Source organism: Rattus norvegicus, chromosome 15, assembly GCF_036323735.1.
Source record: "Rattus norvegicus strain BN/NHsdMcwi chromosome 15, GRCr8, whole genome shotgun sequence".
Taxonomy (NCBI): Eukaryota; Metazoa; Chordata; class Mammalia; order Rodentia; family Muridae; genus Rattus; species Rattus norvegicus.
Genome location: NC_086033.1, coordinates 99,010,348 through 99,038,048, shown reverse-complemented (window position 1 = coordinate 99,038,048; position 27,701 = coordinate 99,010,348). Strand labels below are relative to the sequence as shown.

At 39.3% G+C, this 27,701-nt stretch overlaps 1 protein-coding gene across 5 annotated transcripts in view; it reads right to left on the bottom strand.

Annotated features, from left to right (window-relative positions):
• The window catches only part of Gpc5 (glypican 5), a 1,436,787-nt gene that overhangs the window by 1,013,237 nt on the left and 395,849 nt on the right, over positions 1 to 27,701 (bottom strand). The window contains exon 6 of one of the 5 annotated variants that reach the window (XM_039093412.2): positions 20,793 to 21,023. The exons of the other annotated variants lie outside the window; for them this stretch is intronic. Coding sequence (XP_038949340.1) covers positions 21,014 to 21,023 — 10 coding nt within the window. The 3' untranslated portion in view covers positions 20,793 to 21,013. Of the gene's footprint in view, positions 1 to 20,792; positions 21,024 to 27,701 lie in introns of those variants that run through there. 5 annotated transcript variants of the gene reach the window in all.

Below are 27,701 nucleotides of genomic sequence, written 5' to 3'. Positions count from 1 at the left end.
AGACGGTGGAGCTAACCAACCACTGTCTGACTGCGTTTAATATCCACTCCATGAGATGGAGCCCATCCCCAAGTCTGCTCACATCCAAGAACCCGAGGACAAATACCAGAGAACTATGTAAAACCAAGTACTACTGTTCTGCTAAAGGAATCTAGCAACAAAATGACTCCTTACAACTCAAAATCATAGAAAGCTATCTCACTCAGCAGTCATCAGGGAAGCTTCCTTTCGTAGATGGAAAAATACAGAGACCAGCAGCTGGGCAATGTACAGTCAGAAACCTTGTAACACTTGGTTTTAAATGGGATGTTTCCACCAAATCTCTCTTCCAGGCTCCTGGAACCATAAAGAAGAGGAGAAGGGAAGATTGAAAGACCTGGGGGGAATGGAAAATACCACAAAAGAAAGGCCATCTCAAACCAGGGGAAATATTCACATTAAGTCACAAAGACTGTTGGCAGCAACCTCAGGGCCTTTAGAGTCTGAAAATGATGTCGCCCCAGTGCTGAGAGTCAACAAGGTAACACCTCTACATGCATCACTAAACCAGAAGGTATCTCCAGTTGATAAACACTCACGAATGAAATTTTAATTTTCCCCAACGGGGTCTCACTGGGAGTACAAACCACTCTTAAGGCCAGGACCTATTCCCAGAACAAACTCAGGGGTACTTTTTAAATTTTTTGTCTCTTAATTTTTTGGGCACTGTTTTTACATGCCATTGTTTATATATGTTTCTGGTTGCCATTTGTGCATATATAGACATATATATGCACATGTATATTGGTTTTATGGATTTTTGCAATTTGTGGTTGCTGATGTGTGTTTCTCTGCATCTATATTTGTTTCTTGTGCTTTTCCTTTGACTCTTGTTTTTTTTTTTGCTTGTTTCTTTTGTCCTATTCAGATATATTTTATTTTATCATGCCATTTTATTTTTCTATCTTTACGATGTCTGTTTGTTTGCTAGTGAGAGAGAATGGGAAAAGATGTGGATTTGGGTTGGCAGCTGGTGATCATGATGTAAAAGGAACATGAGGATGCAAAAAATAATAATCAGAATGTATTATTTCAAATGTATTTTCAATTTAATAAAGAAAATGATATTGAAAATGAAGGAATAAAGAAACTGGACACTAGGCATGTAAAATCCTGATACATGTTGCAGTAACAAATAATTCCAAAGACACTATCGGAAAGATTTACTGTTCAGAGCTTCGGAGTGAATAACAATATTTTGTAAGAAGCCTGCATATTATGAAGTTATGATACTTTGTTTCAGTCATACCATTATTAACTAGGTGAATATGAGCTGCATATTTTCATACTGATATCAAACAATATAGATGAAGGGCAGCATGAGATGTTTATGTAAACAGATGTGCATGCTGACAGGAGCCTGATATAGCTGTCTCCGGAGGGGCTCTGCCAGAGCCTGACAAATACAGAGGCGATGCCCACAGCCAACCATTGGGCTGAGAACAGGGTCACCAATGGAGGAGTTAGAGAAAGAACTGAAAGAGCTGAAAGGGTTTACAACCCCATAGGAAGAACAATATCAATAAACCAGAGCCCACAGAGCTCCCAGGGACTAAACCACCAACCAAAAAGTGCACATGGCTCCAGCCACATATGTAACAGAGGATGGCCCTGTCAGGCACCAATGGTAGAGGACCTTGGTCCTGTGAAGGCTCGATGACCCAGTGTAGGGGAATGCTAGGGCAGGAAAACATGAGGGAGTGGGTGGGGGAGCACCCTCACAGAAGCAGGGGGAGGGGAAAGAGGATGGGGGTTTCCAGAGGGGAAACCAGAAAAGGGGATAACATCTGAAATGTAAATAAAGAAAAATCCAATAAAATTAATTAATTAATTAAAAATGTAAATAAATGTATACAATATATGAGGTGACAGCAGATGCTGGTAAGGATATGGAGAAAGAGGAACACTCCTCCATTGTTGGTGGGATTGCAGACTGGTACAACCATTCTGGAAATCAGTCTGGAGGTTCCTCAGGAAATTGGACATTGAACTGCCTGAGGACCCAGCTATACCACTCCTGGACATATACCCAAATCATGATCCAACATATAACAAAGACACATGCTCCGCTATGTTCATAGCAAATAGCCAGAAGCTGGAAAAAACCCAGATGTCCTTCAACAGAGGAATCCAGTCCATTTACACAATGGAGTACTAATCAGCTATTAAAAACAATGACTTCATGAAATTCATAGGCAAATGGATGAAACTAAAAAATGTCATCCTGAGTGAGATCACCCTATCACAGAAGAACACACATGGTATGCACTCACTGATAAGTAGATCTTAACCCAAAAGCTTGGATTTCCCAAGATACAATTCACAGACCACATGAAACTCAAGAAGGAAGACCAAAGTGTGGATGCTTCACTCCTTAGAAGGGGGAGCAAAAATATTCATGGGAGGAAATAGAGACAAAATGTGGAGCAGAGATTGAAGTAAAGGTCACCCAGAGACTTCCCCGTCTGGGGATCCATCTTATATACAGACACCAAATCCAGAAACTATTGGTAATGCCAAGAAGTGCATGCTGACAAGAGCCTGATATAGCTGTCTCTTGAGAGGTTCTGCCAGAGCCTGAAAAATACAGAGGCAGATGCTCACAGCCAACCATTTGAATGAGAATGGGTTTCCCATTGGAAGAGTTAGAGAAAGGATTGAAGGAACTGAAGAGGTTTGCAACCCCATAAGAATTAACAATACCAAACAAACAGACACTGTCTACCTCCCCGCCCGGAACTCCCAGGTACTAAACCACCAAACCAAGAGTACACATGGATGGATCTATATGTAGCAGAGGATGGCTATCAGCCATCAGTGGGAGGAGATGCCCTTGACCCTAACTAGATGAGATGTCCCAGTGTAGGAGAATGTCAGGGCGTCAGGAATGTAAATTAAAAAATATATCCAACTAAAGGAAAAAAAAGAAAACTTAAAAGCACATCTCAAAGTTAATTAAAATTTTCAGTTGCGATAATCTACAAACGCCAGGCTAAATATTGTCTTATTAAATTTTTTTACATGTATGGATAATACTTAAATATGAAGGAGAAGGTTATTTTAAATGCTGACTTAGATCTTTTACAAAGTTCTACTTTTATACTTACTGATTTTTTTAGAGTATATAATTTATAATGCAAACTTTTTTACTTTCCCTGAAAGTGCAGATACTGGGAGAAATAAGATCAGTACTTGGCATTTTTTCAAAAATATCTTCTCTTACAGCCTACACTTGGCAAACTAGCTGGTCCTCACCAGGCCTGACCTACAAACCACACCAACCCATGACCTGCAAACTACATTAAGGACAAATCTAATTCTGATCCTCATGGCCCCTGCTCTATAGAGAGCTACCCAGATGCTGGCATTAGCCATGCGCTGGAATAACCTGACTCTGTTCTGTGAGTGAACTTAGCTTATGTGAGGTCTGGAGGCTCCTGCTGTCACTCTAGAGAAGCATTTACAATCTGGCGGCCTGATGCATCAACACCTCTGTACTGTACCACCACAGCCCAAATTCTGGCAGCTGGTGGAGAGCTAATGAAAATTTCTAAGTTACAACGCTTTGCTCAGAGGTCCTAAAGAGGAAGAGTGCTCTCAGATGGACGCTAACAGGTGTGTCAGAGTAATCCAAGGGAAGGAAGGGGTAGGGGTTGAGCTTCTTGGAACTAACAAAACAGTAATAAAAGCAAAAATCCATATGTAAACTCTGCTTTATGAATATAAATATATTTTAATATTTAATAACTAAAAGAGGATAAAAACTGATTTCCATGAAGTTAAAGAGGTCTTAAATTGTTGTTTTGCTCTGTTTTTTCATATATATTATATCTATATATATGGTATCACTACTGGAGAGGAGCTTCAGCTTCTGTAATGTAGCAGCTGCAACATGGCTTGGCTTAAACTACACAGAAGTAATTTTAACAGAAACTATTTGGGGAACTGTGGGGTTACCCTTAATTTGGGGTTTGTGCTTCTAATAGCCATTCAAAATGTCAATATTTTATTAGTTATTAGCAGTAGGCTCCTGGAAGCGAGAGGACAGCAAAAAAAAAACAAGACCTCTGACTTTTGAACCATTCTTTATTTTTGCTACTGAAGGTAATGTGACTTTGAGAATTATTATATCAGTGACAGAGGATTAAGGCAAGTGAGGACACCCATCTAGCTGCTGCTGAACAGCACTTTAACGCTGGTTCAAAATGGGAGCGACGCAAACATTTGTGGAATACTGGGAAAGATTTTTTTTTGCTCATTTTTCAAATGCATCACGTTGGACAAAGTTTATTTTAAGTGGTCACTTACTGTACTCTTTCATATCTTTAATTTATGAAAACTCACATCCTTTTTCTACTTCATTTTCTTTCCTCTTGCACCTCCTAGCTACCCTGCCTTTGAACCTCAGGGATAGCATTACTAAAAGAGCTAACACAACAAGCAAATTGCAGCAAGCACAGTGGCATATGCTGGGATTAGCTGCGGTAATGTTGGATGTTATTAGCAAAGCTGATGATGGTTACCTCTCAGTGGTGATCACAGCTCTCTGGGTCAGTATTCCCACACTTAGAAAGCTGAAAGGCTGTTAGCTTGTAACCAGATCACTGGAACAGCGTAGATTAGCAAGAATGTTGAAACACTTTGTAACTATCTCAGGTTTCTCTATTCTTTTTCCTGTGTTTTATAGCAGTGTTCTTTTATTCTATAGTTTTAAAACCACATATTTTTGTGCTCTTTTTTAAAATAAAGGAACATGTGACTACACACAGACTCAATGTCCAGTTCCAAGAAATAGGCCAGGGAGACTTAACACACTTAAAACAAAAGCTCTAAAAAGCCGTCTGGGCATCCACACAGCTTAGTCTGAAGCTGAGCTCACTGTATTCATGGTGGGAAACACCTTTATAAATACCATCTTCATCCAAAGGGCAGATCTTCCCACTTAAGCCTAAAGAGAGCTTTCCTGTGCTGCCTCTCCACTTTATTCGGAGTGTTTAAAATCTTCTTTTCTACCAGACTTAGCACACTGTGTGAGCACGGGTGCTGACTTATTTACACTGCAGCTCCACACTGTGGTTGGACGGGGAACACATTCTAAGGTAAATGGTCCCACGGAAATCAGAATGGCTGCTGAGATGGGTATAAACTGGAGCAGAAGACATTTCTAGTCTAGCTGAAGGGCCATGTCCGAAACCAAACTTCTGGAGCTTTTGACTTGAAATGCCATGATTTAACACAGCCCTCCAGGAATGTGGTGCATGTCACTACTTTTCATGCCAGGATTTAATCAAGGTTGCTTTTAAATATTATTTTTAGAACCTGTTACTTTGTATTTTGAAATATCTCTCAAAAGCTATGCAGTAAAGTCACTGTATATTATTAAGTTATAAATATGAAAAATAGCAACAAACACACCAAGTAATTGTACAATCTAGATTTTATATGCTCCTCCACTGATACATAAATAAATTTCATTAATAATAAAATTTTATGATATAATATAATAGTTAAATAAAGATAAACCTAGATTACCATTTGAGAATATATTATAGGAAATTTAAAATCAGAAAAAAAAAACCTTTATAGGTAAACTAAATTTATGAAAAAAATCTCCAAATAGATGACTTAAAGCATTTTTAAACATTTTATTGATTTCTAAATTTAATGAAGACAGATGTTAGCTGTAGTGTGTCCAACTTTCCCATTTAGTTTCTAAATGATGTTATTGACAAAAGTATAAGCTTAGTATAAAGAAATGTTTCCTGATTTGCTTTGTGTCCATTAGACACAAACCTCAGTTAGAATGAGTAAAACAAATATGTAAGAAAGTGTCCCTTATAACCCAACTGCAAAGCAATAGAACCACAGCAGGCAGTAAGAATTCCTTAGCTACAATTAGTTTTCATTTTTAAAAAATATACTTTTTTAGTAAATCATCAAATATTACATTAAATCGTACAATGTGTAACACTAGAGCAGGACTGGCACAAGCTGAGTCATCAATGCTGGACTCAGAAATTTTCTTTTTTTTTTACACCATGAAGCTCATCATAGCTATTTCAAATAATTTTTAACTCTATTAGATATTTTTGCTGAGTCAGAAATTAAACTATGCCAATTTCACTGTACGTACGAAGCGATTTGATTATTCCGTTCAGTGGAAAGGAGTCTTAACACAGAGAACACGGGGAGTCATTGTAGGACCTAGATAGAGGAGGAAAGTTGCCTTTGCATGCAGACTTGGATTCGGATCTGACCTCCACTGTTCATTGCTCCGTAACATGTCTTTGTGAGCAGAGCAAAAAATTGAAACAAATATGTCTTTGACTTGTAAGAAATACAATTGGTAATAAAGGCAGAATTGGCTCAGCGGTTAAGAGCACTGACTGCTCTTCCAGAGGTCATGAGTTCAATTCCCAGCAACCAGGCGGCTCACAACCATCTGTAATGAGATCTGGTGCCCTCTTCTGGCCTGCAGTCACATATGCAGGCAGAATGCTGTACATAAAATAAATAAATAAATCTTAAAAAAAAAAGAAATTCTAAAAAATAGTAAACCATAATTGTATGGACTTGACAAATTAATGAGGAAAATTACAGTGGATGGCACAACCACATACTTAACAAAGTGACAACCCTAGGTCTAAGGCTTTTTCATCAAAACAACGAAGTCCCCCAAAATTTTGTTATTTTTTAAGATTCTGAGATCTCTCCACATACTTAAATTCATATGGAGGAGGTGGGTTTTTTTTCTTTCCTTTCTGAAATGAAAACAACTTAGGCCAATTATATGCAGCTATCTATCCGTTAAGTAAAACTGCAGATTTTTAATTGCACAAAGTTGTTTTGAAATGTGCACTTGTAAATCTGAGATTTCACACCCTTATTTCCCTAACAGCTCACTGGCATATGTGTCCAAAAACCAGCATAAACTGTTTTTTTTAGCTTTGACACTCGATGGAGAGAAGATTAATGATGGAAAGTTTCCCAGCCGTTTTGCTACTTCCTTGCAGAAATTTCTCGTGAGCGTACAGTGAAATTTGATACACTCAGTAGATGTTACACTATGTCTCCAGGCCGGGCTTACACTAACTATTGCTCTTTTTTAAAAGATAAAGTCAAGAAATGAAAGATCTCTTGTGTTCCAAATGAACATCGTTGTAAGGCAATCTTAGGCAAATGACAGGAGGAAGTTAGTGTCTCAGTGATTCCATAACAAGCACAGATGAGCTCAAGAATTCATCTTAGTGACACTATTTGAAGGGGAAGCCCTTGGTCCTGCCAAGGTTGGACCCTGAGTGCAGGGGAATATGGGAGGGGCAATAAGGGGGATCTATAGGGGGAATACCCATATAGGGGAAGGGATGGGGGCTTATGGACAGGAAACAGGGAAGGGGAATAACCTTTGAAATGTAAGTAAAGAAAAATATCTAATAAAAATTTAAAAAGAAAGAAAGAAAGAGAGAAAGAAAGAAAAAAAGAAAGAAAGAAAGAAAAAAGAAAGAAAGAAAGAAAGAAAAAAAGAAAGAAAGAAAGAAACAAAAGTGTGTGTGTATGTGTGTATTTGTGCATGTAGGGAGTTTGGAGCCTGTGTGTGTGTGTGTGTGTGTGTGTGTGTGTGTGTGTGTATGAGTTTATGTGTTTAAGTCTTTGTGTGTGTGTGTGTCTAGTGCATGTGTGTATGGTGCTTGTGTATTATTATGTGCATGTGTGTGGTGTGTGTTGATAATGTGTGCATGTTTGTCTGTGTGTATATATATATGTGTGTGTTTAAATCTGTGTGTGGTATTTGTATATGTGTATATGCGTATGTGTGTGTGTGTGTCTAGTGCATGTGTGTATGGTGCTTGTGTATTATTATGTGTGTGTGTGTGGTGTGTGTTGATAATGTGTGCATGTTTGTGTGTATATATATATGTGCTTAAATCTGTGTGTGTGGTATTTATATATGTGTATATGTGTGTGTGTGTGTGTGTGTGTGTGTGTGTGTGTGTGTGTGTGTGTGTAATATAGTCATAAGCAGGCAGACATTATCATCAAGTCAAATGTCCACCAGTATGGAAGCTACATACAGTTGTGACACATGGGAAGAGAAATCAAAGAAAATGTTAAAGGACGCCTATCAAGGTGTTAGCCAAGCTTAATGTCAGCAGAAACTTTCATCATCACAAGCTGTCAGTCATAGCACAGTTCTCTGTCGAGAGACACAGCTGCAAACAGCGTAACTGCTGTGGTTAAACAGCAGTGGATCTAAACTACGTGGGAAGTAGCTAACATTACAGTGGAATCTAATGCTAATGCTAATGTGATAGATGATGTGTACAGAACTACAAGTGTCCGATGAGATAACCAGTGCTGTGACAAGGTGCCCTAGACAGGCATAGACATGCTGAGGGTCTGACCCTCAACTTCAGACATACCGAAAAGACAATAAGCGTTTCACTTTCAACTGAAGAAATTTAACCATGTTCTTGAAGTTTGATTGTTTTGTTGTTCGTAATTAGCCTCAGTCATATCATTCATGGACATCACATTCCTTTTTGTTTTAGACAGGGTTGCTCTATGTAGCCCTGGATGTCCTGAAAATCACTATGTCGGCCTTGCTGGCCTTAAACCCAGAGATTCGCCTGACTCTACCTCCTACATGCTAGGATTAAAGGCATGTACCGCCACTGCCTGGCTTCAATTATATCATTTATGATGGACATTTTTTCCACACAATTTATCTTCATTTTCTTTTTAATTTAGTCTACAATTTTGTTTTATTGAAAACAGAAATTTTTTCTCACACTATATATCCTGACTATTCCTCTCAGTTCCTCCCCACCTCCCTGAAGGACCCAACCTAGCACTAATTTCATCTTACGTCCAGCACGTCCTTAGTTTGAACCTAGCAACTTGAAAAACCACAACTTGTTCCAGAAACTAAGACACCCCAAAGCAACAGCTACTCCACCCAGGCCCAATGTCATGTCCCAGGCAAATGACTCAAGTTAACCACAATTATATATGGCAAATTGAAATTGTCTAAATTGGCTAAAATTTTTGTGCAAGCTATGATTTCTGAAATGTCAACCAATGGTGTAACTGACAAGTTGGAACGCCCCATCCCCTGCTTAAACTGTATAAAAGACAAGGCTGACACCATCTCAACACCTTCCATACCAAACGACTACAGTGAAGAGGTTAAAGAGATCTGAGCTTGAACTTGAATAAAGACTCTATGTTTTTGCATGTGCGTTAGAACCATGGTGTTCTTTGGTGGTCTGTGGGGAAATCTGAGGTTAGGGTATAACAGTCCCCACCCATCCAGAGGCACCCTTGTTAGAAAACAAGTAGGCTTCTAAGAGATAATAACATAGTTAGAAAAAAACCAAACAGGTCTATAAGGGATAATATAAATTTGAAGAGAATAGAGCAGAATAGAATACAGCAGAATAGACTGGAATGAAGTAGCATGGGATGGACTGGACTAGACTAGACTAGACTAGACTAGGAGGATAGGGTAGGGTATGGTAAGGTAGAAAATGATAGGATAGGAAAGGATAGGATAGGATAGGATAGGATAGGATAGGACAGGACAGGACAGGACAGGACAGGACAGGACAGGACAGGACAGGACAGGACAGGACAGGACAAAATAGAACGGAATAGAGCAGAATAGAATAGCATAGCACAGCTTAGCATAGTTTAACATAGAATAGCATAGCATAGCTTAGCATAGTTTAGCATAGCATAAGGTAGCAGAGCATAACATAGCATAGCATACAGGTGAATATAGCAGAGTAGATTACATCAGAATAGAATAGAAGTCAAAGCTAACACATAGGAACAGAACAATACACTACAAATCAAAAGGAAAAGAATCCAGTAAGAGGCAAAACAAATAGCTGCAGATGCATAGACCCATTCATTTGCACACTCTGGAATCCTGTAGCAACACCAAAGTAGAAGCCATACTACAAACCCAAAGCGCCCACACTGTGCCTGTGCATTTTCCCTCACTCTCTGAGTTCACATGTGTGCCTATCCTGTTCATTTTGAGGGCCTCATTTCCTTGGTTTCCTCTACATTTCCTAATAGTTTCTCTAACACAGAAATAAAGGGTCTTCTCTGTGGTAGGTAAGAGCTAGAAAGATGATTTTAGAAAACAAAAATGGGAATGAGGAGATGGGGGGACCATCTCGGGCTCCTTAGTATCATGCTTTGCAAGCTGAAATCTGAAGGTGCCACCTTGATAACCAATGGAAAACAAGTAAAAAATGGATCCAAGATTAATGACTAAAATATCAAGTCTCATGGGCTAGAATGGATTGGAAATAATGTGTTATTTCATCCTTTCTGTTTTTAAAGATTTTCTCATTTATTTTATGTACTTAGTACACTGTAGTTGTCTTCAGAAACACCAGAAGGAGGCATCAGATCCCAGTACCAGTGGTTGTGAACCACCATGTGGTTGCTGGGAATATGACTCAGAACCTCAGGAAAACAGTCAGTGCTCTTAACTGCTCAGCCATCTCTCCAGCTCCTATTCTGTTTCGTATGGAGCTAACTAGATGATCTAAGATTTCTATTGTGGATGTCTTGGTGGTGAAGAGCACACATGACTTTTCACGGAGCCACAAAGGGTGTATAGCATCGAAAGCTGAAAGCAACTAAACAAAACCGATGTGGTCAGAGTTGATCTCTGCAATCAAAGCATTGGATTCTCAGTAGATGAGGTGTAACACAGTCCTCAACAGTAGCAAAACACAAAAGGCAACAAGTCACACAAGCCATGGAAATGCCCAATGAAGTGGTGTCTTTTTCTCTCTCTTCACCCTACTACATTTAGGGTCTCATTGATTTTTATCACACTCACAGTCGTGAGAAAGCTCCACCTGTCCTTGACGTAAGAGGTCATGTGTCAGTTACTTTGCTCATCGCAGTGATCAGGCACCTGGGAAATGTATAGTGAGCGTTTACTTGGCTCTTAGGATAGAGTCCATCCCTGCAATGGGAGCACATAAGCAGGGGGCACAGGTGGATTGTGACCTTACACCCTCAACCAGTAGGCGGAAACAGACTCACACTGACGCTCTGTCGGGGACATTTCTGCTTCCATTTTATTCAACGTGGGACTCGAATACATGACAGGGCGCAACTCACATTCAGGATCGTTTCCCCTCCTCGGCTGAGGCACTCGGATTGCCCAACATGCTGAGATATTTATGGTCTCTTAGATAATCCAGCCGCCTTCAAGGAAAACAGATGAACCTGCATGCTATAGAAGGACCATGGGGATTTCAGTCTCTCCTAATGAACCACACAGGCAAATGCAAGTCAATCACGGTTTGTTTGTTTCTTCTCCAAAAAAGACCAATCATATTGAAGCTAGGAACGATCTGTTTGGTTCATATATGCTGTCTATTCTTAATTTCAGATGTTCTTAACACTACTCTACACTGTACCTGTGTCACGATCTTCTTCCTATGCAGAAATATTTTGTTATATAACACGTTGCAGAAACAAAGAAATACAAAGTCTTCTCTGAAGACTCACCCTGTTAAATATTTTAAGAAATATTTCATTTAAAAAGAAACAAGAGTATACTTGCTATAGGTCACACTGGTCTCACAACCTCACTCTCTCTAATGCTAGAATTTTATGCATATGCAGACAAGTCTAATTATAAACTGGAGTTCTAAAAAAATACTACATTTCTCAAATATTTTACTGTTTCCCTCCTTGAAATCAAAGACAAAAATGAAAAAAACAAAACAACAAAACAAAACACTTTACGTTGGGCAATGGTGGTGCATACACTTAATCCTAACATTCAGGAAGCCTAGGCAGGTAAATCTCTTGAGTTCTAGGCCAAACTGGTCCTCAGAGTTCCAGAACAGCCAGGGTTATACAGAGGAAGCCTGTTTGGAAAAACAAAACAATGACAAAAAAAAAAAGTAACACTCTGCTGTTGATCTTAGATACTCCATTCTTCTTAACTGAAACTGATCACTTTTATAAAACAGTGTAACATGTCACATGATTTATCTTACTCTGCAAATAAAAATGAAGCTTCCTTCCTGTTGTAATCCATTTAGGTCCTATTATTTAAAAATCTTTTTTATCTGCCATGTCACAAAGTGGCAAAATTGAAATAAAACCGAATAGATCAACAGAAAACACTAAACTAAAAATTAACAAGAGTAAAACCTTAGCTTTGCAATTGTTTCAGTAAGTAAATTTTTTGAAGACAGAACTTACTGCTTTTGGTAGATTCACACAAAATAAAATATGCTCTTTCTATTTTAGTAGACACTCTCCACCTGTGAGTAAAATGTAAGGCCTTAGCCTGCTCTAACAATCAACATTTTGATGAATGTTGGTTTGCAGTTTGCAAGATGCAGGAACGCTGTACCTGGAAACCTCTGCCACCTAGTGGCCAGGGGCCATGGTGCAGCCTCTCAGTGATGCAGTCTAATTGCCTTATATGCTATATCTGGGCTTCAGAGAATCATTCTTGAGCGTGTCTAGGTCAGTTGGAAGTAATAATTTGAAGAGGGAATAATACACACACCGCATTTCCTAAAAGCATCTGGCCTGAGAATCAATACAACATTTCATTTTCATTTTAGCGGCACTTTAAATTAAAATCCCATTTATAAATGTTTTAATGTGGCAGTAAGAGGCTCCTGGGTGTGTTTTAGCCTTTCATTAATATACGCCTCCAGTGTGTTGCAAGATACACGCTTACCAAATAAGTCCCTTTGACCATTCAAGTGCTAATTAATGATGCAATAAAGCGAGGCCTAGGGTGCCTTAATGAAAACAAAATGCAATTCTTTAATTTGGAAAATAAAACGTTTTATTTCCCCTTCAAGTAGCACTTAAGGATATGAATAAAACGAGCACCAACGGATCCGAAGAAATAACAAAGCTTTAGTCATATTTTTAATCAGAACCCCACACACACCCCTACATGGCGGCCTTAGCTTCAGATTTAATTAGTGCCAGTTTAATTTTACATAGATGGAGGAGGATTGAACGGGGGAGGACTGTCAGTGGATACATTTATAAAGCTATATTATTAAAATATACTTAAAAGTTTAAAGTCAGATACATCGCTAGATCATTCTTGATTCTGTGGTGGTTTGTTTTGGTTTGTTTTGGTTTGGTTTTTAAATGACTACTCCGACGACCATTTTTATAAAGTCAGGGATCAGTGGCGGTAAAGGCTGCTTGCCTTGTTTTATCCTTGTTGTTCTCCTTGTTTTCAGCAAGGTGACTCCCCACAACAAGTCCAAGATGAGACAGAAGTTAGCAGTGGGCTCTCTCTCCCACCTCAGTCCTCCTGACACTCACGGGAGGAGCAAGATGGCCATCATGTCAACCCTTCCTGCCAGGCCTGGAACTAAGGCTTTCTCTCCTTCCCTTCACTGTCCTGCATCTTAATGCAGGTCCACTCTGCATGGATCTCTGAAAATCACTGTGATAGGCAGGTCCTCTCTGCCCTTTCTGCACTGCTGAAACTTCCCGTCTGAGCAATTCTGAGTGACACAATGGCTTGTTAACCTACTGTACTATTCAATTACCAAACTGCTCTCACCAGATCATTTTAAGACGTGGAAAATTATTAAAATTAGTAAGAATTGCCCATAATAGAGTGTATCAGAGAAGTGGAATGACTTGCCCCTCGCTTTTTTTCCTTGTGCCTCACCAAAGCTTTTTTGATGTCTAACAGCAAGTAGTCCCCCCAAAAAGCATACATCGGTTAAATAAAACATTAGCCTTAAGCAAGAGATGTCAAAAATTCCTCTAAATTACTTGTCATGATATCAGGTTGGTGAGCACGAAAAAAAAAATCAATGGCATAATTGTAAAGGATGTGTTGACACTTGGGAGTGGTAATAGGGGGAGGAAATACCATGATGGAGCACAAATAATATGTTATGATTCCTTCCATCTCTATGAGGAAGTAAATCACAGGCTTCTCAGACATCTCTCGGCTCTTAAAGGGGTGACATTTTAAAAGAAATCATGAAATATAAATACCAACACAAAGCTGTAATAAAGCCAAGAACCCGTGAATGTGTGTGTGTGTGTGTGTGTGTGTGTGTGTGTTTGTGTGTGTGTGTGTGTGTAAGCTGGATAGAAATTTTCCCAAAAAGTCGTTGTTACTTTATGTGATTACTCTATGGTATTCACTGTTCTTTCTTTTAATTATTGGAAAAAATAAACAGAGGGCCAATGAGATGGCTCACTGTTAACACAGTTAAGGATGTTCACTGAATGAGCACGGCAATTGAGAGGTCAATTCTCAGAAGCCATAAGGTGGAAAGGATAAAAGGACTCCGCAAAGTTGTCTGCTGACACAACATATGTGCAAACGCGTGTGCGCACACACACACATGCACACATACAAGTGCACATTTGTGCCTGCATGTATACACACAGAAACATGTACATATCACATACAATAACAAATAAAAAATTTTAAAAAGTTTTTCTAAATGGATTTTTCAATACCCAAAGCCAAGTTTTCAATACCCAAAGCCAAATACAGTTTGAAAGTCCTTTTTAGAACTGCCTTCGGTTTACATTTTCATGACCATGATGAACTTCTTGAACTAACCTGTCCATACTGACAAGGGTGAATGGTCTCTCAGCAAAAATTCTTGTATGCGGCAGTTGAAAATTTAATAGTAAGGGTGCTGGAGAGACGGCTCCATGGTTAAGAGCACTGGCTGCTCTCCCACAAAACCTGGCTTTCCATTCTCAGCTGCTACAGGGCAACTCACGGTACTCTCTACACCACCGTGTTAAAGCACAGCCATCATGGGGAGGAAAGGCAGCCTGGGTAGCTCTAGCTGTGGCAAGGGAAACAAGAAATGGCGGGTCGTGTGTGAGTGTCATCAGGGAGCAGAGATGGGTACTACTGACCAGCCTTTCTCCTCTCACTTTTTAGTTTTTACATGCAGTCTACAGCTCCAGTCCCACAGTGCCCACATTCAAGGCCAGACTCTCCCTGATTAAACCTTTCTGGAAACATCCTGGCACACTACCCCAGAGATAATGTCTTCTAGGTTATGAGCATTAACCATTATATGCATAGTATTATATAAGATATAGTTCTATGGTAACTTAAACATCACCCAGTGAAATGTACAGCTTCTGTGTTTGGAAGCCCATGTTTTTATGCTCATTGATTTTATTTTTTACATTTCTTTATCTTGAGTGTGTGTGTGTGTGTGTGTGTGTGTGTGTGTGTGTGTGTGTGTGTGTTTAGGTATGTGGATGGATGTTGGTGTGCAAAGGTAAGCATGCAGAGACCTTAGAGAAACATTCAGGTATTGGTTTTCAATTTGTACTATGTAGGTTCCAGAGGTCGAACTCAAACCATCAAGCTTGACTGCAAGAACATTTAGCCATGGACTGACCTCACTACCCCCATATATTTGAATTGCACATGGACAGTTTTCTTAACTCACACCTCTGGGGCAATGGAAAACTGCAACTTACAAATAAGGGAGATGGCTTCGTAAGTCAAATAGAGCCATTAAAGTGTGGGTTGGAGGTCAGATTCCCAGAACACTTGTGAAATCAAAGCGTGGTGAGTTACCTACAGCCCCAGTGCATGAAAGGCAGAGACAGGCCATTCCCCAGAGCAAGATGGGTAGGACAGATTCACTATAAACTCACATTAACAGTTTAGTGGGACACCCTGACTTACTATATATATGCATGTGTGTGTGTTAGTAACACATATATATATATTAGTATGTGTATATATATACAGATATATATATATATATATATATATATATATATATATATATGCGCAAGTGCAAACATGCACCAAAGAATAGTTTTGCTGTTTAAGTATGTTGCATGAAGTACCCAGGTAAAGAGAGTTCTTACCTCTCTGGTGCACTATGGCAATCAGGGTTCCAACCCTAGAGTGGTAATGACTGCTTATACTTAAGTTTTGGTGTTTCATATTACTATGTATGTGATTTTGTACACATCGTGTCTCCATGTTGCAACTAATGATGTTAAGCACAATGCCTCCCCCATAGAAGTGGGAGTTAGATCTATCTCCATGGTTGATGCAACTTGGTCACATGTGGTAATTGCAGCATGAGAATGCACACTTGTCGATCCCTTGACATCTCTTCCCACTGTTCTTGGAACCTTCGCTTGACTCTGTCGTCAACTACAAGGCATAAACGGTAATTTCAAAGACATTCCTTTTGTGACTGCCAGGGAACTTGTTCAAAGGTGAACAACACGTGTAAGGAACACAGAAAGAATTGTGTCAAAGGCAGTTAGAATTCTGTCCTAGTTCGGGCCAATAAACAGCTGACAGCTCTGAGATGTGTTATGAATATCAGATGGCTAGGGTTTCAGAAACAAAGCATCCATGAAACACACACACACACACACACACACACACACACACACACACACACACAGCGCAGGGGGCAGGGTTGGGAGGATCATGGAGAGTTGGTCTGCTTGGCATCTGGATTACATTTAGATAAGACCAGGAGAGTAGCAACGACATTAAACAACTGCTTACTATGAATGCCCTTCCGTTTTGATTCAATTACAAGGCCATCAAAACCTCCCTGTATTGTTTCAATTTAAAAGTGTTTTCCAGAAAAGAGAAATCAGCAGAAAAAGCAGTCTGCAGATTAGAATCTAACAAGTATGTGCATTGTCCTTGGCTTGAATAATAAATACATAGTTATGCGGAAAGGTGATGTGATTTTTAATAAAATAAGCAAATTTAGAATTGTCATTAAAACCTTGAAAACACCAGGCCATCTTTTCACAGAAAGATGTTGTAAAAAGATTGAGGGAAGATATTTGAAACATTCTAGACATTGACGGCACGTGAATATAAAAAGAACGAACAAGCAGACATCCTGACCCTGGCGTGGAAAGAAGTTCACACGGCCAAATCCAACCATTGGAGACAATAAAATTAGCAGTGAATTCTTTCAAATATGTAGGAGAAAATGTTATGATCTATATTGAATCTCAATCCTGTATCTAAAAATTTGCTTGACAGAATGCTTGTCATTTGACTTACAAATACTTTTATTCTTCAGTTCAGATACAGTGGCTTTCCAAAATCATTACTAACAAAACGATTTGGCATACTCTAAACTCCACAGGGGAAAAAGTAGTCAAATTTTGGATTAGAAGTCGGGAAGTACAATCCATGAAATTATCACTATGCTTTGCTTTGCACTAATGAGAAAGCTTCAGCCAGGATGATCTATAGGGTCTCTGTAAATTCTTTTCTTTACTCTCAGTAGAGTAGTTGGAATCTGACTGGAGTGTTTCTATTTTAAGCTTCAGTTGCTTGCTGGTTTCAATAAAGAAAGTCCGCAATGGGAAAGAGAGGTGAGTTAGACAATTTAAATAGCTTTTTCTTACATGGGCTAATCAGTTCTACTGTACAGCTTAAATCAAATGGCATTCTATTTCAGGACTATAGTTCTACAGATGGTACATGTTTACCTTCCCACCCATAGTATTGCTTACAAGGTGTGACACACTTTCACATGAAGTTTTTATCAACATAAAGCTATCATCTCCCTAACATTGTCTTTAAGAAAATTTAACTTGGAATTACACAAGTCAATCATGAGTTTCAAAGACTTGACCCTATCACATGGTTAATTACCTTTGAAAAATGTGAAATAATCTTTACTATACAGATGCATAAATAAAATATTCCTCAATGTATAGCAGTGGGGGAGGAGGAACTGGGAGTAGTCACTAGAAAGTCCCAGATGCCAGGGACCCAAGAGGTTCTGAGGACCCAACAGGGAAGACCGTAGCTGAAATACCCAACAAAAGGGAGAGAGAACCTGTAGAGACCATATCCAGTGGATAGGCATGGTCCTGGGTTGAGGGATGGGACCACCCATGTACCTCAGAAATATTAATCCAGAAAAAACGAAATGCAGAGTAGAAACTGAAGGAAAGGGTATCCAGAGACTGCCCCACCTAGGGATCCATCCCATTTGCAGACACCAAACCCAGATACTATTGCTGATGCCAAGAAGTCCTTACTGACAGGAGCCTGGTATAACTGTCCCCTGAGAGACTCTGCCAGAGCTGGACCAATCAGATGCAGATGTACACAGCCAACCATTGGACTGAGCACAGAGACCCCAATGGAGAAGTTAGGGCAAGGACTGTAGGAGCTGATGGGGTTTGCAACCTCAGAGGAAGAATATCAATCAACCAGACCCCCCAAAGGTCTCAGGGACTAACCCACCAACCAAAGAGTATGCAGGGAGTACCCATAGGTCCAGCTGGATATGTTGCAGAGGATGGCCTTATCTGGCATCACTGGAAGTGGGGCCCCTTGGTCCTGTGGAGACTTGATGACCCAGGGTAGGGAAATGCTAGGGTGCTGAGGCAGGAGTGGGTGGACGGGTGGGGGAGCACCCTCATAGAGGCAAGGGGAGGAGGTGCGAATAGGGGTCTTGTGGAGGGGAACCAGGAAGAGGGATAACATTTTAAATGTAAATAAATAAAATAACCAATAAAAATATAACAAAATATTCCTCAGGATTGATGATTTATTTTATTGTTAGTAAAAGTAGGAATGAGATTATGTTTCTCACATTCTTATTTAATAAAAGATGCTACCTCTTGGTCCAATAGTAATCACTTACATAGTTTGTATTTAATAAAACACTATTATACAAAAGAACTGAATTTTACTAAAACTGGCATCATGTTACAATACATATTAGACAAAACTGCTCTCTTCAATATATTCATTCAGTGAATTCTTGTGGAGAAACTATAGTTCAAAACACACAACAGCTGGTGGTACATATGGATTCTGGATACAGTACATAACATAATCAGTGCAGAGTCTGATACCATAAGATAATTAATCTTACAGATATTGCTATGAAATAGTGAGGTAACATATACTGATATATTATATGTTTTATTAAATACATCTTTTCAAGATACTAATATAACATTTCATTCAGTGGTAATTTTCACCATCATATCCTCCGGTGAAAATCACATTTTAAAAAGTCCTTGTTATTAAAAATTAAAAATAATCTCCATAGTACAGTTTCATGTGTACTATGCCCCAAACTTGCAATTATTTTTTCCTGATGCTGATGCTTTAACATTCAAAGATGCCATCACTACCTGCCAGCCAGCTTTCAATCTGTTGTATTTCATAGGTACTCTCATGAGGACAGCCTCACTGAGTAACAAGAGTTTAGGCCACTGAGGTAGCGCAAGCCACCAGCTCTAAGCAGGCTACCTGCTTTGCCTCAAAATCATGGTTTTCTCTCTGTTCTGGGATGCTTGCCTAGCAGGAGAAAAAGTGTCTCCATCATACAGGAGTGAGCTCCACTCTCTGACTGATCCTTGGTGTGGACAGAAGACTCATAAACCTGTCTCCTAAGGACCTGTATGGGCTTAGGATATAAAATCGAAATCATTTTACAAAACACTTTGGCCAAATCAGTATAGCTAATCTTTGCCCAGAGACTGGGTATAGTTATCTTAATGAGTAATTTGAGGAAGAAAAATAAGAAAAACCAAAAAATTTGCTTTTTTCATAAATGATAAAGGGATAGATTATATTCCTAATGTTAATTTTATTAGTTCCTTTTCACTGTGCCTTTCTGCCTTAAAATTTCAGCATAAGTGACAATGCCACTGCTTTTGGGACAGTGTGGTTGACTTTCACAAAGAGTAGGACCCAGTACCAAACAGAACAAACAAGTGATCACACACGAATATGGGCTGTCATGAAAAAATTAGCAATAGTAACAGATTTTTGAATATTCAATGAACAAAATTAATTAAAAAATGAATCTCTGGTGCTTTGGGTTGAGTTTGCCTGTGTTGCACCATGTGACTTTACTGCAAAGTTTAGGAACAGGCACCATGAGCTCTTTGCACTGTACCTGCCAGGGTGCCTCAAGGAACCAATGTACAGCACATGGGTACGTGTGCATATGGGCATGCATGTGTGCATGCATGTGTATGTGTATGTGTGTGCGTGCATGCGTGCGTGCGTGTGCGTGTGTGTTCTTTTTCACAAGACAGGTTTATTCTGTGTAGTGCTGGCTGTCCTAGAACTTGATCTGAAGAGCAGGCTTGCCTCAAATTCACAGAGATCTGCCTGTCTCTGCCTCCAAAGTGCTGAGATTAAAGGAGCACACCACTATGCCCAGCCTACTATGTTTTCTTGATTGCGGTGTTTTTACTGCACAGCTAAAGTTTTCTGTTAGGAAAAACAAAACTGTTTGATTATGAAAAAGAAAGTCTTAATACTTTTATGCTGCCATTTTTCTGTAGGAACTACCAAATTACTCTTTCCTTGGACTAGAATTACCTTAGAATTTTGTATTTCTGATGCTGGCTTTAGTTTCAAAATAAATAAGTAGATAAATGTAGATAGATAGATAGATAGATAGATAGATAGATAGATAGATAGAACGAACGAACATTAAATAAACTTGGATGTGAATAAGGATTAAACCTCCAATATTTTCTAAAATGACCTTACATGTACTTTTGCTCTTTTGTCCTAGGTAATTATATGAAACAGCACTCTCAATACTAATGGCAAAATGATAACATATGTCAAATAATCAATTGAAAAGAATGTATGGGGGCTGGAGATTTAGCTCAGTGGTTGAGTGCTTGCCTAGCAAGCGCAAGGCCCTGGGTTCGGTCCCCAGCTCCGGAAAAAAAAAAAAAGAGAAAAGAATTTATGATTTATTAAGAGTAAATATTTGATTTGCATAACTATTATAAATACCCATTTCATTATCAAGGTTTATGTTGCCTTGATAAAATTCCATGATCAAACACAGTCAAAGGAAGGAAGGGTTTCTGCTAGCCTAGGAGTCCAGGTGTCTGGCGTCCATAATGGTGCGGAAGCATGACGTGGCAGCAAGAGCTGGTTGGTCACATTTTCATTCTTCTACAGAGGGCTGAGTATTAACAGGAAGCAGGAAAAAGTTATAAACCCTCAAAGGCCACCCCCATGACTTAATTCTGCCAGCAACACTGTACATCTTCAAGATTCCATACCATCCCAAACCCTCACCATCTGGAGACCAAGTGTTCAAATCCATGTTTGTCACATCTCAATGAAACCACCTCACCTATCAGGGGTTGAATAAAAATGTCTGTGGCAAAAAAGTCACCATTGGAAGAAACCATTGTTCTAAATGGTACAATATTGAGATTCTGTGCCTAGATTCCATGTTTGGAGAAATAATACGGTAATGAGGCCTTTAGACAAACATCAAATTGAAAATTTAAAACTTAAGAAATGGTTATAAGCATGCATGATTAAGCAATTACAATTATTGATCAATAGTATGGATCAATATATTATATAAAATAAGGTAATACATTGAAGCTAAATACATTGAAGATAAAACCCAAGCTTATGAAGCTCAGGTAGTGTGGTAGAACTTTCCCCTAATGAATAAAGATTACAAGGGACTAATCACTGGGCGAGTAGGTGGGACTTCCGGATTGGGAAAGGAAGAGGAGAAAGGAACGCCCTTTTGGACTGCCCTAGGACGGGAGACTGACCAAATGTAGGAGGCCAGAGGCAGTGGATTCCAGTGGTGTATCTGCCACTGGAGGATTTCTACCTAAAATAGTTTGTAAAATTAGGCTGATAGATTCTGAGCTCAAAGACTGTGTTACCTGTTGATTCTAAAGTAAGATTGTGTGGTGTTTTCCTTCATAAAGTGACTCAACTGGGTTCCAGAGAAAGGTACCACGGCAGAGCGTAGTGTGCAAGAGTGCACAGTAGCCAGCTGCGGGAGTTTGGAAGCATGGGACATATGTGGCAGCAGTCAGCTGTGGGAACTTAGCGAGCGAGGTGAGACATGCCCTGGCTAAAAGAAATAATACAGTCTCAGCCTGTCGACCTAGCAGGTGATAGCATGGGTGCTTTTTAATATTTTTAATATTTCACACAACAAGGTAGTACATTAAAAAGACAGATCATTTTACAACTTGATATGCCACTGGGGTAAAAAAAAAATCAATAACGAAACTCTGATGGTTGAAACAATAGATTAAAAATCCCAGGGACTAAGCCACTACCTAAAGACTATACATGGACTGACCCTGGACTCTGACCCCATAGGTAGCAATGAATATCCTAGTAAGAGCACCAGTGGAAGGGGAAGCCCTGGGTCCTGCTAAGACTGAACCCCCAGTGAACTAGTCTATGGGGGGAGGGCGGCAATGGGGGGAGGGTTGGGAGGGGAACACCCATAAGGAAGGGGAGGGGGGAGGGGGATGTTTGCCCGGAAACCGGGAAAGGGAATAACACTCGAAATGTATATAAGAAATACTCAAGTTAATAAAAAAAAAAAAAAAATCCAAGCCGAATGTGGGCCAAGAATTTGATTCAGTAATGAAGTGCTGACACAGCATTCTCAAAACCCAGGCTACCCACAACAAGAAGCACACATGCGCATACACACATGGAGACAGGAAAGGCAGACAGAGACAAAGACAAAGAGAGACAGAAATTGAGACAGAGTCAAACGCTGTTGTCAAAAGAATAGATACAAAAGGAAAGCAGACACAAGAATAAATCCTAAAAGAAATTAATAAGTATTATATACAAGACATACGAAAGAAAGAAAGAACTCTCGTTTAATCTAGCAAATAAAGAAACCTTTTCTAATATAATAACAGTGAGAGTCATCTAGGGCTGTCCATGCAAGTTGACCATTCATCTGAAAATACTGCTTGCAAACACAAGCATCAAAGGGTATGAAGACCCACCCAAATGTATCTTTTGTCAAAATGGTGCAGACAGCGTGCCTGCCACCAAACACCCATCATACCTAACAACCTTATGCTGAAAACTATATTAATTGTTGTTCAAAAGGGATATAAAGTCTTTTGTCTTGACTGACTCATGGTAACACTGTACATCTATGGAGCACAGTGCAATGTTTTCATACAGGCCATACCCAACTAGAGAGATTCGTGTGTATGTTTATCATTTCTTTATCACTCTATTGCAGCCATGGAGAAGGGTTTCACTGAGATGGCATGAAGGGACTGATGCAATCATCCTTCCGATTTGATGGACTTTCCTCAACAATCCCTATATAACACTACTGATAAGGGTCAGTTGCCAGCAGCAGAGTCTATGACATGTTGTTTCTCAGACATACAATGTCATCAACTATATGCACTCGATGGAAAGTAGATGTTGAACAAATTCTTTGAATCAAAAGGAATTAATATACACTCACCACCATGGAACTAACTGATATTATTAACTCCGCTGCTTTAAAGGGGGAGTGAAAGATGTCAGTTGGTAGAGAGCTTGCTATGCAAGGATGTGGGTCTGAGTTCATTCCCAGAATTCATACAAAAACCTGGGTGGTGTATGATTGGAAACCCAGCACCTCCTAGAAAGAGACAGATGGGTCTCGGGAGGCTCGCTGGACAACCAGGCTAGCATAGTCCGTGAGTCCCAGGCCCCAGTGAGAGGCCCTATGTCAAAAGACCTGAGGAATAACAGTTTATCTCTGGCCTTCATACACATATGTACTTATATTTATGTACATGTGTACACACACACACACACACACACACACACACACACACACACACACCAGATGACCTAAAAGTAGACGTGTAAGAAGAAAGGGTAACTGAACATACAGTATCTTAGGCTGGGAATGTTCTCTTAATATCCTGAAAAAAAAATATGATTTCATCATGGTCAAAATCAAAGGATAGAATGGCAGATACCCACAGACCATTCACGTTCTAACATCACAAGCGTGGTGTTTGCTGATTAGGGGTTCTCTGACACCAAAGCAAAAGGTGATTTCTTCAGAACAGAGAGACTTTAACAAATCAGAGGTTGATACATTCATCTTGCTATTTTGCACCCCCGTTCCGCACTAGTGATTCACATCACAGGCAGTGTGATGTTACTAACCAAAGAGTGTGCTTGATTCTGGGCTATAGGTGATCACTGTGAGTTACTAGACACCTAGACACCTTTCGGTCTTTCCACTTTTTGCAGTCAATAAAAATGAAATAACGATAGTGCAGTGCATAAGTCAGAACTTGAGTTCATGCAAACAAGGGAAAGCTCTTGGGATGTGGTGTGTCATGTGGGGCGAAATGGGGAGGTGACAGGAAAAGAACATTATAGTGATGACCATGACCAGAAATAGGAATCACAGTCATGTGATTGTGTGTGTGTGTGTGTGTGATGTTTTCAGCAAAGAGTGTCTTCTCTTCTTTGATATGCTCAATGCCATACTTAGTTTGCTAATCTTCAAAACTGAAAACCCACTTCCAATCGTAGTAAACCTTGTAGATAGAGACACTGGTCATTGGTGAGGACTTGATGCAAGAAAGGGCCCCAACCAGATCTCTTGTGTTAAATATACAAAAAAAAAAAAAAAATGAAAGAGCTTTCAGTGACATAAGAGTGCCTCGAGAAGCTGCAGTTTATGTCAAGGAACTAAATGTGCACAGAACATGAGGATGGGGTTGTATGCACCAACCTTTTCCCAGATGTCTCCCTTGATACTTCTGTACTACTAGGGTCATCTTCTAATCTTCCTTGAAAAGAGTGTTTCAGGTACATGTGGTTATAGAGAATTCCTTGGGAGGACAGTGGAGTACTAAAGTCTGTGACAGGCCAAAATACATCCATGTTTCTCTCCTTACATGGAGGAATCTAAGTGGGCGTGATTTCTCTGTGGTTTCAGTTCCTAAGCATTGGCCTTCCTCCGCATTCCTTCCCAATTTCTATCTAGAATGGCAAGCTGAATGTGAATTCAGCTTCACTGGGAGGGTTCTTTGTCTCTGTAAATTTTACCTCTTCTCCTTGTCCCTCTGCATAGAATTAAACACGAATAGCAGTGTTGGAATATGTGTTGGTGGATGTTGATACAGATAGAGACTCCCCACAGAAACAGATCTCTGGTCACGTTTGTGCGGAGCCTCTTGACTGAGTTAATTGAGGTGTAGAAGTCCATACTAGTATACAAACAACCTTCCCCTAGCATAAAATTCTAGACTTCAACAAACAGGCAGAAGTAAACTAAATCCCAACACTCCTCTTTCTCTTATTCCTAACTGTGCATGCAATGAACCAGATGCCTCACTCTCCAGATACTACCCTGTCCTCATGATGGTGGGCTGTATCAAACTGTAAGCCCAAGTAAATCCTTCCTTCCTGAAGATGCTTTGATCACGTATCTAATCATGGTGATGAAAACTGTGGTAGCAAAAGCCTGGTCTCCATGAGGCACATTTGGGTCATTAAGTGAGAAGCTTGTATATGATATATTGAGTAGAAACAAACAAGAAAATGATAACATAATGCACTCTTCCTCTCAGCTTTGACCAAAGAACCATCACTTATAAAATCTTACAAAGCTGTCTGCATTTGCACAAAGTTTATCTAGGGCCATACAAGTATCAGAAAGTGGGCAGAAATGCTGGTCAGAAAAGTATCAGTATTGCAGATAATGTCTCTAATTATTTCAGCCACTGATATTCATTATTGGTAATGTACAGGAAAAAAGAATAGATAGTTACAATGTATTAACATTTATTTTTGTGTTTCAAGAATACAAAAACTGAGTTGCTACCCAAAAGAGACTATCCTACAGCGTGTAAAATGTATAATCAGTATTTAAAATGAGGAAAGTTAATTCTAGAGTAATTTCTCATGCTTTACCAGGAACATTTTTGTTATAAAAAATGCTGAATGTTATGAACATATCACTGAAAACTTTGGTTCTCACTTTAAAATAACTAAAACTGAGTAAAATTCCAACTAAAATAACATTACAACTGGTCCATCACTCTTTTCTTTTAAATTTCTGGTTTTTAAGCATAGAAATGATCATGGATGTTACTTCACTAAAATAACACAGAATGTAGCTCAAGGGAGTAAGAACTATTTCCTGATCAAATTTATACCTTCAGCAATTAGAAGAGGGTATGGTACATACTTGTGACACAAATACATTTTCTTAAATTAATGGCTGAATGAAAAAATGATAACTACACTAACAGGTCACTAACAGGTATCTAAAATAATGTATGACCCAAAGGATTAAGGTTGACAGCTTTATTCCAACATCCATACACTTATGGGCAGCAATGACTGGACTTAGTGGGTTAAATCCTAGGACATGAAGCTAAGAAGGGATTGTGGAGGAACTGAGGTAAATCTATTCAAAATACATTATATAAATATATGAAATTTTCAAAGATTAAGCTTAAAATATTAAAAAGAAAAAGTTTAAGAAAACTTCTGACAAAATAAAATTACTGAAAACAAACCAAAATAAAGACATTTTTAGGCCTTAAAAAAGGATCATGAATAAACATTTCCCACAGGAAGCAACATAGCTAGCACATATATAAAAACAAACAGTAACCACCATAAAATCTGCACATCATCAATTATCCAGAAAATACAGGTTGAAACCAAAAAGAGGACTAGTGAGATGGCTCAGTATAGAATGAATGTTGTGCAGTCACAGGGACCTAAGTGCAGATCCTTAAAACCAGTCAACCACAACATTGACAACCCTGAAGTATATTTGTTCTCCATCAAGAATAAGTTACAAGGACTAGACAGATGGCTCAGTGGTTAGGAGCACTGGCTGCTCTTCCAGAGGTCCTGAGTTCAAATCCCAGCAACCACATTACAGCTCACAACTGTCTGTGACTCCAGTTCCTAGGGATCCACGTTTCCTGTATACATTCTTCCATTGTGGGACAGTTGGGTTGTTTCCGGCTTCTGGCTATCACCAATAAGACTGCTGTGAACATAGTGGAGCCCGTGCCCCTGTAGGGCATCTTTTGGGTATATGTCTAAGAGTGATATAGCTGGGTCTTCAGGTAAAACTATTTCCAATTTTCTGGGGAAGCTCCAAGTTGATTTCCATTATGGTTGCATCAGTTTGCAATCCCACCAGCAATGGAAGAGTGCTCCTCTTTCTCCACATCCTAGCCAGCACATGTTGCCACCTGAGTTTCTGATCTTAGCTGTTCTAATTGGTATAAGGTGGAATCTCAGGGTCATTTTGATTTGCATTTTCCTGATGACTAAGGACTTAAACATTTAAATGCTTCTCAGCAATTGAAAATTCTTTAGTTGTGAATTTTCTGATTAGCTCTATAGCCCGTTTTTTCATTGGGTTGTTTGAATTATTTTGGAAGTTAACTTTTTGAGTTCCTTATATATTGTGGATATTAGCCCTCTATAAGATGTGGGGTTAGTGAAGAATTTTTTTCCAATCTGTTGGTCACTGATTTGTCCTATCGACTATGTCCTATCCCTTACAGGAGCTTCTCGGTTTCATGAGGTCCTATTTGTCAATTCTTGATCTTAGAACCTGAGCCATTGGAGTTCTGTTTAGGAAATTTCCTGCCATGTCAGTGGGTTAGAGGCTCTTTCCTACTTTCTTTTCCATTATATTCCATGTATTTGTTTTTATGTTGAGTTCCTTGATCCACTTGGACTTTGTGCAAGTTGACAAGTCGGGATCTATTTTCATTTTCCAACATACTGACTGTAGTTTAACCAGCCCCATTTATTGAAGATGCTTTCTTTTCTCCATTGTATATTTTTGTCT